Below are 13,354 nucleotides of genomic sequence, written 5' to 3' on the forward strand. Positions count from 1 at the left end.
CACACTGAGGCATGTGTCACTCTACAGCAGAAGCCACACTGAGGCATGTGTCACTCTACAGCAGAAGCCATTATGCTAAATGGACATTGCCTCTACACTTCAAAACGGAGATGCATTTCAAAGGCAGCTGCACTCTTAATGCTACCTGCAAAAAACAGCAGGCAGGCATAACGTTTTTTTTGTTTTTTTTACCAGCTCATACGTATGTATGCAAAACCAAAATAACTTAAATTGTTTGATGCGGAGGAAGCCACAGTATAGTCAAAATTCTGCTGTATTTGTACACATGGACTGTTTCTTTTTGTATATTATTTAAGTACTGTACATGCAGGTGGTCCAGTTTACTGCCGACAGCAAGGCCTGAAGCTCATGAGGTGTACAGAGCGAGCAGGTATAGCCAAGCGAGTGCCCACTTCCAGCAGTCGATAGCGTTGCCATCCGAGTAGACACGCTGTGGTGGGCGGATGTGGTTATCACGCGTTTATTATATATTTTAAGGGTTTTAGTTTTCACTTTCATGGATTCTACCCCAGTCACATCACTTTTTATCACAATTTTGACGGCACTTTGACGGCATATCAGATATGCACAGATAACTGTTTAATTGGCTGCTAATATAACATTGGCCCTACAACAAATAAAGATAATGTTGTTAATCGTGATAGTGTTCCTTTTAAGCTGTCAGAGGCACAAGTGCCTCTCTACACATCACTTAAATGTACAGTACTTAAATTATTTAAATGTAAAACTAATCCAATATAAGATTCCGCATTGGACAGTTTGCAACCTTTCAGCTATCGAAAAACGGTGCAAAACGGCACAAAGCTAGGCAATAGTCCAAGCAGAAATGCATTATGCAATGGATGTCATGTCCCAGGACGCCACATGCTAGCAGAGAGTAATGATGTGTAATTAGAGATACAGGAAACACTGTGCAGACGTAGAAATGGGCAGACGCTGAGGATTACAACCAGACCATACAGATACTGTACAATCAGAGAGGGAGACACACACGTGAGGATTACAACCAGACCATACAGATACTGTACAATCAGAGAGGGAGACACACACGTGCATCCAGGCAGGCAGACACCAACAATAATGACATTTAACAAAACACACACATGCACAAACAAACACAAACACATGCATCTACTCCAGGGGTGGGCAACTTTGACGATGGAGAGGGCCACTATATTTCCACACTCACTCCAGAGGGCCGCATTGCATATTACTGTCGTAGCAAAAATAGCGCTGCGACGCGTTTTGAGCTTGTAGATCAGCTATTTTTGCTATATTTGAATTGAAATACTTTTTATTAGAAACCTGAAAAGTAACCTTTTTATTGATTTTCAAATGGATTTCATTTTAGTTATGATAACTTTATGAACTAAATACAAATTGTACACAAAAAGACAATACTACTAATACTAGTCGTTAAGTACTAGTCATTAAGTATATTTAAAGCAGGTCATGTTTGCATGTTTGGAATTGCAACAGCTGAAATCAATACTATCAGTATTCTGATATTAACCTGCGGGCCGCATTAAGTGAAGGTGGGGGCCGCATGTGGCCCACGGGCCGCCAGTTGCCCACCCCTGATCTAGACCGCTTGTTCCCAAACAGTAATCCACTGTTTCTGTGACCCAGACATGGGTCCCAATCCGGGACCCATGTCTGGGTCACAGAACAATTCTTATGGGCCTCGAGTTAATCTCCCCCTTTTTTTTCATAAAATATATATATATATAATAGATACATCATTTCAAAAGATTTTTCATAAATAAATGTAAATAAAGTAAAAAACACAACACGTTGTAATGCTTGTAGATCTGCTATTTTCACTCATTTGGGTCCAGGGCAAATGTTTAAAGTTGCTTTTGGGTCTTGAGCCGATTTGGGAAGCACTGCACTAGACTGTAAGAATGACACTGGAGCACCAACACATGAATAAAGTGACCTAAATCCTCCTGGCATTTGATCTCTACCAGTCTGACTCCGCAATGCCATTGATTTTCATTAAAGACCCATTAAAGACTCCGTCTGGCATACTGTTGTAGGCACTCAGACAAATTTAATCAAACAATAACAACAAATAAAACAGCAAAAAAAGACATTTTTCACTCTCAAGACTAAGAATGAAAAACAAAACAAAACTCAAAGTGGGCTAATTTTAACTTGACTAGCTTGTTAAAAAAAGCCAACCTCATCCAGCATGTGTTCTCTCCATGCTTGCAGGGGTAAAGCAGACATGTATCTTCACAGAACGTCGCCGTTAGCAACAAAAGAATATAGCCCCGACTCATTAATATTCATAAGCAATTATCAAACAACAGAAAAAGTCCTCTGCTCTTGCCAATCTTTGATAACGCGTACCTGGAAACAAGAGCCAGTTTTGAGGGGAGACAAAATAACATCAAAGATGCAACGAGACGTCGGTGTTCTGTAATGTGTCTGTATGTGAACACTGAACAGCTCACAGTTGGTCATTGTTCAGCATCACAGACAAACAAGGCAATCGTACTTAGTACTGAATCTAATCTAATTTCCATGCAAGTTTAATGTATTAACCATGTGTTTATGTCAATCGAAATATAAGCCTCACAGCAGAATGTTCTTCTCATGTTTACTTGTAGACTGGGTCCATTTCCCAAAAATATGAACCCCGAAGGCAAATCGTGTTAATTTATTACATACATGTTTTCTAGGGGTATTAAGGTCTGCTGAATCCAAATCTGCTGTATGTATAACTAAAAAATGGCCGCTAAGACCTCAAGATGGACCATTTAAAGATGGCGGCCACCACTGTGCTGAAACATAATACAACTATATATGTTTGACTAAATAATGTAGAAAATAGACTGAAATGTCATGTTTTATGTTTTCATATATGGGGAATACATTGACATATTCATATTTAACTCATTCCATGCCACAGGACACCTTTGGACGCCTCCCCTTTATGATCAATTGTGAAGGAACCACTTTTATATAATTTATATGGTGAAAATTGGCCTCTTTAGTAATTCATGTTTTTTTTATTATTTGTTATGATGAATAATTGCTTCAAGCCTTAATTTGTGTTTCTGACTTGTATTTGCATGCAGCAGACACATGGACTTAGTCCCAGTCATCCTCAGTGTTCTGGCAGGTGTTGCCAAGTTTCTTGCAACTGCACGCTTCAATGCACTCAATGCACTGCAGCCGCAGCGTTGACTGAGACACCCCTTTGTGCAACTGCATGACTTGATCTCCCTGCATGCTTTTGACATTGGTGGCAGGGAAAGCAGCCGTGGCACCAACTGATCATTCAGGACTCAGTTAAAGATCTATAAGGGTCCATTTGGTTACCTTGGCGTCAATTTTGACCAATCCATGCACTTTGACACTCATATAAAATCCGGACATGCTTTTTTCACCTCAGAAACATCGCCAAGCTTAGAGCAATAGTATCACACACGGAACTAGAACAAATTATCCATGCATTTGTTTCCTCACGGCTTGATTATTGCAACTCTCTTTTCACCTGCTTAAATAAAACCACCATGGACCACCTTCAAATGATCCAAAATGCTGCAGCCAGACTACTCACTAGGTCCAGCAAATTCTGCCACATCACTCCAATCCTGGCCTCCTTGCATTGGCTTCCGGTGAACTTCAGGGTTCAGTTCAAGGTACTTGTGCTCACCTTCAGAGCGATGCATGGTCAGGCCCCAGGCTACTTGATTGACCTGGTGCCTCGTTATGTGCCCAGAAGGGCCCTTAGGTCTGCAGAACAGGGTCTGTTAGACCCACCCTCCACCAAACTAAAAACTAAAGGTGACAAATCATTTCAGGCCGTAGCAGCCAAACTATGGAATGCTCTCCCACTAGCGCTGAGATTTTCCTCCTCTGTGGGCATTTTTAAAAATAGCCTCAAAACATTTCTTTTTAAACAAGCATTTGTGGATGGTTCAACCTGAACTTAATATACCTTTTGTTTTATGATGTATTTATGATGATCATATTGTGTCTTGTTTGAGCTGAATTGTACAGCACATGTTTTATCTGCATTTTTTGCTTGTTTACTTTGTTCTGTATTTTTATTGTATGTAAAGCACTTTGTGAGTCCTCTCTGTGAAAGGTGCTATATAAATAAAATGTACTTACTTACTAATACCTGAAGGTCATGAATGTATCTTAAATCATTGAATCATTGAAGCTAATTTAAGTATATTAGCATGTGTTTGCCACTAGATATGAGTTCATATCCCTAATATGTATGGCATGGTGTAGTACAGTTGAGTTTGGGTTTTGCACCCCAGCCTACTTTTATTTCCATGAAACCACATGGTTTCATGGAAATCATAAACCTACATTTCTTATCTCTTTACACAACTAACAGTAATACAACAGGGGAGTAAATTATGCCACTCAGTCACACATTATTATGATATCAGATTATCAGATCTAATTGTGAAAGTACAACAGAGGTTAACGTTATGCGTTGTGTGCGTGTGTGTGTGTGTGTGTGTGTGTGAGAATGTAATGCACAATCTCTGTAAAGCGCCTTGGATAAAGGCGCTATATAAATGCACCATTTACCATTTCAACAACGAGTCAATTCAAAGTTATTTACATTAACACATTAAGCATGAACACATTGAGAGGCAGAACACTAGACACATTATAAAAGGACAGAAAGGTCTTCAGCAGAATTCCTGTGTCTACCTGTTATTACTTCATAAAAGATAAACACTTTCAGTTTCATGATGAGTCTCCTGACCTCCCACCTCTCTGTATCACTCTGATAGCAGGGTGAAACCTTATCTATATATTGTTTTATCATTTTAATCACATGAATGAAAAGCAGTTTTATTAGTTTCATTTTTACACAGTAAGTATAAGGTAAATAAGGTCAAAGTTGATCCCAATGTCCCTTTGTAAGTTATCTAGAGTGATAAGCTCTGTGTGTGCTTGTTATCAAAGAGACCAGTGTGGGTGAATATTGTTGAACTCAGAGCCGAGGGCTTTTTCAACATGCACTTTGTTCTTGCCCGAGACTAGGAGTGGTGAGGCATCCGCAAACAGGATCATGCTGATTTCACACAGCTAACGCAATGTTGTAATTACTGCTATAAAAAGATAAAACACTTTATTAACTTGATATCCTTTTTGATTCTATTTGATTCATGCTTGGTGATTGCTAGAGGGTATGAGGTACAGTTCAAGTGCAATGAGGCCATCATCATTTTTCGACCGCGGTGGAGATCATGGATTTCACAATGCCACGGCAGACTTCCCGGGTCAAGCTTGTTATCTAAATTATATCATAATAATATACACACAGGCTGTTGTAGCAACCAAAGTACACACAAAGCAGAACTATAGCAGAACATTTATGCTAGAGCTAGAGCATACAATGCAAGAAAGGCCTGCCTGCCATATAACTCATAAAATTCGGTCAGACATTGGAACTGACATTGGTTATGCCCCACCAGACTGCTAGGTTAAGAGACACTCCTGAATTGTATGCATTAACCCATTTAGGCCTGACCTCAACATTTATTTTCAAAAATAGCAGACCTACAAGCTCGTAGCACGCCACTCGGTAGCGCTACGAGCTTGTAGATCTGCTATTTTTCAATAGCTAAATTATAACATAATGTTTATAACACCAAAAGGGGTTCCCGCCCAAAATGGGTTAATGTAATATTATGTGTTTCAGGGAGATGTTATTTGTTGCATGTATTTATAGACGTGTTTTCTTTTGTTTATTAATGCCCACCAAACATCATTCATGCCATCTATTCTTGGTGGCTGTGTTGTTGGATTAGACATTTTAAGACACATTTTAAGCAATGTATAGTTCCAACATTAAAATGTCTTGGTCTATTTATTCATTTATGTGATTAAAAACAGTAATATGCTGTATAAGTAGGCATTGAAAAGGGCTTAAAGTAGCACTGACTTACTGGTTGCCACTACTATAGCGTGAGAGAATGAATTAATCTTGGGAGGGGTGAGTTGTGGGCCATGCGGCCACACCTGCGCGAGAGAGCGCTCGGGCCATTTACAAGAAAAGACCATGTGACAGTTGTTTGCGTGAAAGTAAGTTTGTCGGTAAGCGTGTATGTGCGTGTGTTTGTGGGCCGCGCACGCGCGCGAGAGAGAGCTCCGGCAGATCAGGCCTTCTACAAGAAAAGACCACATGACACAACTGAAAGTGAAAGTAAGTTTGCTTATATAGCCTGGCATGCTGCTGGACCGAAGAGACAACTCAGCCAACAGTCCTGGAAGCTGGACGACAAATAGACGACTACTGTAAGCTCTCATTCAGGTTGGTGAAACATATCATTATGCTGGTGTGTCTTTCTATTCCTGCTTTCATGTGATTACTCTGGTATATCTCATACTCGTTAAATATGTTCATTTAATTTAAGTTTAATATTATAAGTTTAATATTCACCAATACCAGACCATAGCTCCCACCACAGGACTCAGGCAATCAATTAATACCTTTGCAACCACTATATTATATATATATATGGATATAGTGTTGGGTGCTTGCACATATGCACACATGGCATCAACGCATGGTGTTGTGTGCTGGCAAACTATACACTCTGTCTTTCTTTTATCTGTATTGTATTGTGTTTTGTATGGACATACAGTAGTGTTGGGTGCTGGCACATATGCACACATGGCATCAAAGCATGAAATTTAGCTTTGGCCCATTTACATTGAGGTGAAAACTGACATGTTGATTAATGAGCTTTGTCCCTGTCAAATAAATAAATAAAATAAATATGAATGGCAAGTATTTCCTACAGCTTTAAGTCCAAAGATCTGAACGAACCCTTTAAGTCACACCAAAGAGCAAGTCATAACGTAAAGGATTCACATATGTGACTAAATTTGACTGAGGGCCATTGGATTTTTTGAATTTTCGTTTTCTTGTCATATGAAAGCAGGGAATAATAGCTTCAAATTGACATATTGGTTGTTCAGTTTGACCCACCGGTTTTGGAGATATGGCTTAGAGAGTAATGTCTTGCAGAAAACAGCGAGTTGAGAAAACAGACTTGAAAGGTTCACTTCTATGGTCTCTAACATTACACCTAAATGTTTAAGCATTAATTTCATATTTACATGTCAATTTCAGCTCTGACACTTATTTCAGACATGCTTTAGTATGTGAAGAGTCTGTGCTATTAACTCATTTTGGAAAAAGAAAAAAAAAGGTTTTTCTCCTCTGGTGAAAAGCTGGAGTTTGCGCGATGGCAGGCTCTCAGTCAAATCTGGTCACATACCGTATGTGATAAAAAGCCTCTATAACACGCTGCTTGTTATAATTATTATTATTATTGTTATTATTATTATTTTACTAATGGCAAATAAATGTATGTTTGTGTGTACAATACATACACATATGGATGTATGGACCGCGCACATGTGTGTGTGTGCGTGGATGCGTGTGTGTGTGTGCGTGCGTGATAATCCCGACATCTTTACATCTTTGACAGCTAATACACAAAATGTTGTTGTGGTTGAAAAAGAGTCAAGAGAAGTGTCTGTATTAGAGACCCTAGGCTACAGGAAGCCTTTATGAACAAGGTCATTAAATACCAACCACTCCTACATACCATCTCAGAGCTGGGATATAAGTGCAGACTATTTGTCTTTATATTTGTTAGCCTAGGGCATAACCACAGACTGGTTGATAGAGGGCTTCAACAACTTTGGATGCCCATAAAGGAGGCAAAAAGCCTGGCGAAGTATTGTGCCGTCTATAATTGGCAGCCGCCACACAATGGCGGAGACGCTGTTACGCTGACACTGATACCATAGAGTGACGTGCCTATATTGTATCATGAAAACACACATTTTGTGAATGTAACCTTAACTGCACCTATACTATTTGCGTCCTTGCTTCTACTTTGTGTGGACATAAATACATAGTAAATTGTTAAAGTGTGTGCGTGCGTGCGTGCGTGCGTGCGTGCGTGCGTGCGTGCGTGCGTGCGTGCGTGCGTGCGTGCGTGCGTGCATGCGTGCTGAGATGATATGTAGGAGTTGTTGGAAATGATTGATTAATTCATTCAAATCATTTTACCACTGTGTTTCTTCAACAGGTAAAACAATACACGCAGCATACACAAGGTGGAACATACAGGCCCACGGAACACAATGGGTGAGTTCTTTTGAACTCGTTAGTCAATATCGTTAGTTAACTATAAACTATAAATTATTGGAAATGATACAAAGAAGTGGAATGCAATATGTTCACTCTTCAACACCACCTAAAGATTTACTTAGATCACAAACTGATTGCTTGTCATATATTATTCATATATCTTCATATCATTTGTGTCAGCAGCTGGATCTGATGTGCGTATTGTGCTGCTGGGTAAGACTGGCGTGGGAAAGAGTGCCACTGGGAACACCATCCTGGGCAACGAGGAGTTCGTCAAGGGCGCCGGAGGTGACTCGTTGACCCGCGAGTGCAGTAAAGGTGAAACCATAGTGAGTGGAAGAAAGGTGGTGGTGGTCGACACGCCCGGGATCTTCGACACAAACTTGACCAACGAGGAGATGAAGGAGGAGATTGTGAAGTGCGTGCAGATGACCGTACCCGGTCCCCACGTCTTCCTGCTGGTGCTGAGTCTGGCCACGAGGTTCACCCCAGAGGATAAGGACACCATGAAGTGGATTCAGGACAACTTCTCCAAGCTGGCTTTGAAGTACGCATTGGTTCTGTTCACTTATGAAGACGTCATCGAAATAACGGTGGAGCAGTATATAGAGAATTGTCCAGCACTTAAGCAGCTAGTTAGCGAGTGTTCGGGAAGTTACCATGCTTTTAACAACAGAAACATAGACGGCCGGGCACAGGTGACCCGTCTGCTAGCAAAGATTGATAGTATGGTAGAGGCCAATGGTGGAAAGCATTACACGGATGAGATGTACTTAGACGCCCAGAGAAAGATTCAAGAGGAGGAGGATAGAAAGAGGAGGGAGGAAGAGGCGAAGAGGAAGGAGGAGGTGAGGAAGGAGGTCGAAAAGAAACTAGAGAAGGAGAGGAAGGAGTGGGAGAAGAAAGTAGAGAAGGAGAGGAAGGAGTGGGAGGAGAAACTAGAGAAGGAGAGGAAGGAGTGGGAGAAGAAAGTACAGGAGGCGAACTGGAGGTGGACGAAGCCATTTGTAGCTGTGGGGAAGGCAGCACTGTCAGTTCCACTTGTAGCAGGAGCTGCTGTAGGAGTGCTACCTCAAGTGGATACAATCAAGTTTGTTGGTGAACTTTGGGGAGTAGAAAGAACTCCAGAGTTTTGGGATAAGGTAACGGAGCAACACTGGCGTGACTCGGTGGATCCAGATTATTATTATTCACAAATGTCAGATGACTAGAGTGGTGCCCGTGTTGTGATGTCAGAACAGGCCAGATCCATATAAGGAGATATAGAGGTGATCAGGTCCAGAGCCCAGGCAGAACCGGAAATGCATGCCCCACCCAGTTATAATGTTTGTGTCCCTGTTATGCCCATATATGGTGTTCTTTGTCTATATAATAACTATCCACAATATGTTCAGTTACTTCTCTCAATAAACACAAGTGAAACTCCTATCTGCTGTATTTTTTCTCATTACATTTTAAAAACACAGATGATTGTTGTTAAGCTGATAACTTCAGCTATGTTTCATAGTTGTGTACTTTCATGTAATACCTATTTTGAAAACAAGTTGTTATCCCCGTTTCATACAAAATGTTTAAACACTTCAGTTCAGCGTTTCATATTAATTTAAATAACTCACATTAGTCTTTATGTAGTTATTTGACTAATTTGACTCGACTGGATCTTACTTAACTAGAGAGAGAAACCTTTGACCTCTGACCATTAAAACACTGCAGTACAAAATGTCGCATCACAGTTGCAATTAACTTATGCACTACTCATTGTGTAAAAGAGGCTAGAGAGAAAAAGGACATCACATTTAAAAAAAAGAAAGTAGCATTCTCCGTTCCGCACCACACACAGCCTGAGCAGCCTGAGTCACCCCGAGTCCAAAAAAGGCTAAAAGCCTCTAAATGTTCCACTGGTAGGCAAACTCCAAACTATACGGTGTGCTGCCACCACTCCTTCCAATACCTGCACTGGGTCTATGTTCCCTTTTGTTCTTCTGAGTCAACCAAATAGCCATCTTTGCTGTGCCAGAAATAAAACGAATCATCGTGTGTACAACCTTTTTCCGGAGGGAATATTTTGGACCAAAGACAAACAGTTCATGAACCCTTGAAACCAATGACGCAACAGGTTAAATAACTCCCTCAACCTAGAACACTAAATAGGTGTGGCACTGTTTCAGTCTGCAAACACCTGAACTTAAGCCATGCCCACAGCTGTTGTATGATAAGGGGAGGGGCTGATTTTAAAGATATTTGTTTGGCTTTTTCTGCCTTTATTGAAGAAGGGCTGATTTTAGTGTATCACTAAAGCAGTGTATTTCGATTGGGCCTTTTGACTCACACTTCGCCCTTTTTGCAAAAAAAATATGTTAATGACGTTTAGAAGATTTAGAACACTTTCCTGGGGGGTTTTGTGTGTGTAATACAGTATGTGGTTTTAGATATTTTAGATTTTAGCAGTGAGCCCAGTGTCTATGATGTCATGGACACTGGGCTCACTTCCTTCCTGGACATAATGCTTTGGTGCACTGCTCCTCCTTGTGGATAGGGGGAGGGCTGTTTTAGGCCCAATCCCAATCAGCTCCCTTGCCGACTCAATGAGCCCTCACTGATTTAGCAGCGCGTTCATGTGAAGTCCACGAAGGCTTGAGGGCTGTCCCATTTGAAATTGGTAAATCAGTGAGGGCTCAGCCCCGCCCCTTTATGCGCCCTTCCCATAAGTCAGGATCGATGCTGACTTTGGCAAAGAAATTACCCACAGTTCAAAGCGTTACCAGGGGAATGAGAGGAATCCTCCGAACGTCAATCATTTAAGTATGCAAATGAGTTATGTACCGCGGTTAGAATGTCAACAAACAATAGTGTTTTCTCACTGTTCTCAAAGGGAGACGGAATGGAAGGATAGGCTATATATTTAATAATAATAATAATAATAATAATAATAATAATAATAATAATAATAATGGAAACATGATGAGAAATGTAAAAGAATATGGAAATGCAATTTATAATGTATATTATTATTATATATGAATATTACAACCCCTATCACATAGGAAAGTGTATTTATAAAACTAATAATAAAACGATCAGCTTAAATACTAAAATAGACATGATAGACATACATGTATTTATAAGCAGAGATGAACATGAAAACATGTAGGCCTACATAAAGGCCTACTTATACCAAAAATGCGTGTCACGAGACACGGCCAAAGCATTTCCGGCAAAAAACGTTGAGAACCCCTGCCATAGACGCATACAAAACAGAAGAAGTACAGATCTATGGCACCCCGTCTTTAAGTAACTTGCTCAGGGTCAAAGTGGTGACCTTCTGATTCCCAGGCAGCCTCTCTACCCATTCAGCTACGCCTCCCCAACATGCTATTAACGAGGAAATCAATGTATAGACTAGAGTCCTTGTTACGGCTTGGATCCGTGAACCTGGCAAGGACAATGTTGAAAAGAAATTGAAACCAATATGCGTTTCATCTCACGCTCTCGGGAGGCTGGGTGTGCGAGCATCAACACAATCAAAGGAATGCATGTGATTTAATCTACCTGCATGCCTCACATTTTAAAATTCCCATATTGCCCCAAAATGATTTAGTTAAATTCCACAGATGTTCGGCATAGTCGAAAAACATCAAATGATACACAACCACAGCACCACTACCTGGTCTCCTACAGTATTCGCACCCGATCCCCAGCTTATCAATCCATTGAATGGTCAAGTTGTCATGAATTGTCACCCATTCGTCTGGGCCCAGTAGGTCCCTACTGGCCTACCAGGAGATTCTGGTAGGCGCTGTCAGCCAGTTCTATCGTTGACACCATGTTAATGCCTGTGCTGTCACGTGAGGGTTAGGGTTAGGGTTAGGGGGTTAGGGTTAGTGTTAGGGGGTTAGGGGGTTAGGGTTAGGGTTAACCCTAACCCTAACCCTCACGTGACAGCACAGGCATTAACATGGTGTCAACGATAGAACTGGCTGACAGCGCCTACCAGAATCTCCTGGTAGGCCAGTAGGGACCTACTGGGCCCAGACGAATGGGTGACAATTCATGACAACTTGACCATTCAATGGATTGATAAGCTGGGGATCGGCTGGTATTCCTCACATGCACAAATGCACTTAAGACATGTTGCACGCACACAACAAAAACACACACACAGAAAGAATACAGACATGCCCACAGTCAGCAGCAAACTTAATCTAGACACTGAACGCACGCACACACGCACGCACGCACGCACGCACGCACGCACGCACGCACGCACGCACGCACGCACGCACGCACGCACGCACGCACGCAGTAGATAAGCATTCTCTCTGAAACAGGCACCAGATAAAGAAGAGTAGGGGAAGTTGGGGTGGGGGGGGCATACCTTGTCCCTCGGGAGTCTCTCCGAGGGGATTGACTTCAACTTGAGTGGCGTCGACTTTCAGGAACAGATCATAGAGCCTCTTAATCTGATCTGCCGCCTGCAAGAGCCACAGAGGACAGTAATTACCTCCACTGTTCAGCTGTGAGCTGCCGGCCCCGCCAAGGCCACTCAGCCCACCACGTGGGCTAAATAAAACATGGCAAATCACCTTCACCCGTTGCATTTTCAAGACATTCTGCTTGCGTGCGCGCACGTGGTGGTGTGTTCATGCCATGCCATGTTGCGTGTGTCCCTGTGCAGGGAGCCGAGATGGAAAATGTAATCATCTCATTTTCCACAAGGTGTGATTACTGACAAATATACGGTAGCTCATTCTCGGAGAACGCGGGCTGTCGGCCCTATACTGTAATGTGGTTACACAACAAAATAATGCCTCCTCCATAGCGCGCTGTTTCGATGGATTTTGCACAGTAAACGTGCCAAAATAGATTTAGGTTTGGGCTGACGCAGTCTAAACTGTTTACTATACTTGAAGAATAGTCATTATTTACTGCTCCCAATGGCATAGCTATATGTGACATAGATATATGTGGAAAGAGAAAAATGTAGCCATAACAGTCTATTGTACTCTAACAAGCATGGAATATCTATCCGAGTTCCCTGACATTTTCATAAATCCGAATTTCAAAGAATAAGGGAGTCGATTGATGTGTCTGTCGCCACAGCCCAGCTGCTCTTTGATAATGAAAGCCGTCTGAGACAATATTGTAAGAGCTGTTGACTATTTGAACACACTCTAATTC

At 41.5% G+C, this 13,354-nt stretch overlaps 1 protein-coding gene across 1 annotated transcript in view; it reads right to left on the reverse strand.

Annotated features, from left to right (window-relative positions):
* The window catches only part of suclg2 (succinate-CoA ligase GDP-forming subunit beta), a 155,754-nt gene that overhangs the window by 75,394 nt on the left and 67,006 nt on the right, over positions 1-13,354 (reverse strand). The window contains exon 7 of the mRNA XM_079510896.1: positions 12,552-12,648. Coding sequence (XP_079367022.1) covers positions 12,552-12,648 — 97 coding nt within the window. The remainder of the gene's footprint in view (positions 1-12,551; positions 12,649-13,354) is intronic.

This window comes from Electrona antarctica (assembly GCF_951216825.1).
Source record: "Electrona antarctica genome assembly, chromosome: 9".
Taxonomy (NCBI): Eukaryota; Metazoa; Chordata; class Actinopteri; order Myctophiformes; family Myctophidae; genus Electrona; species Electrona antarctica.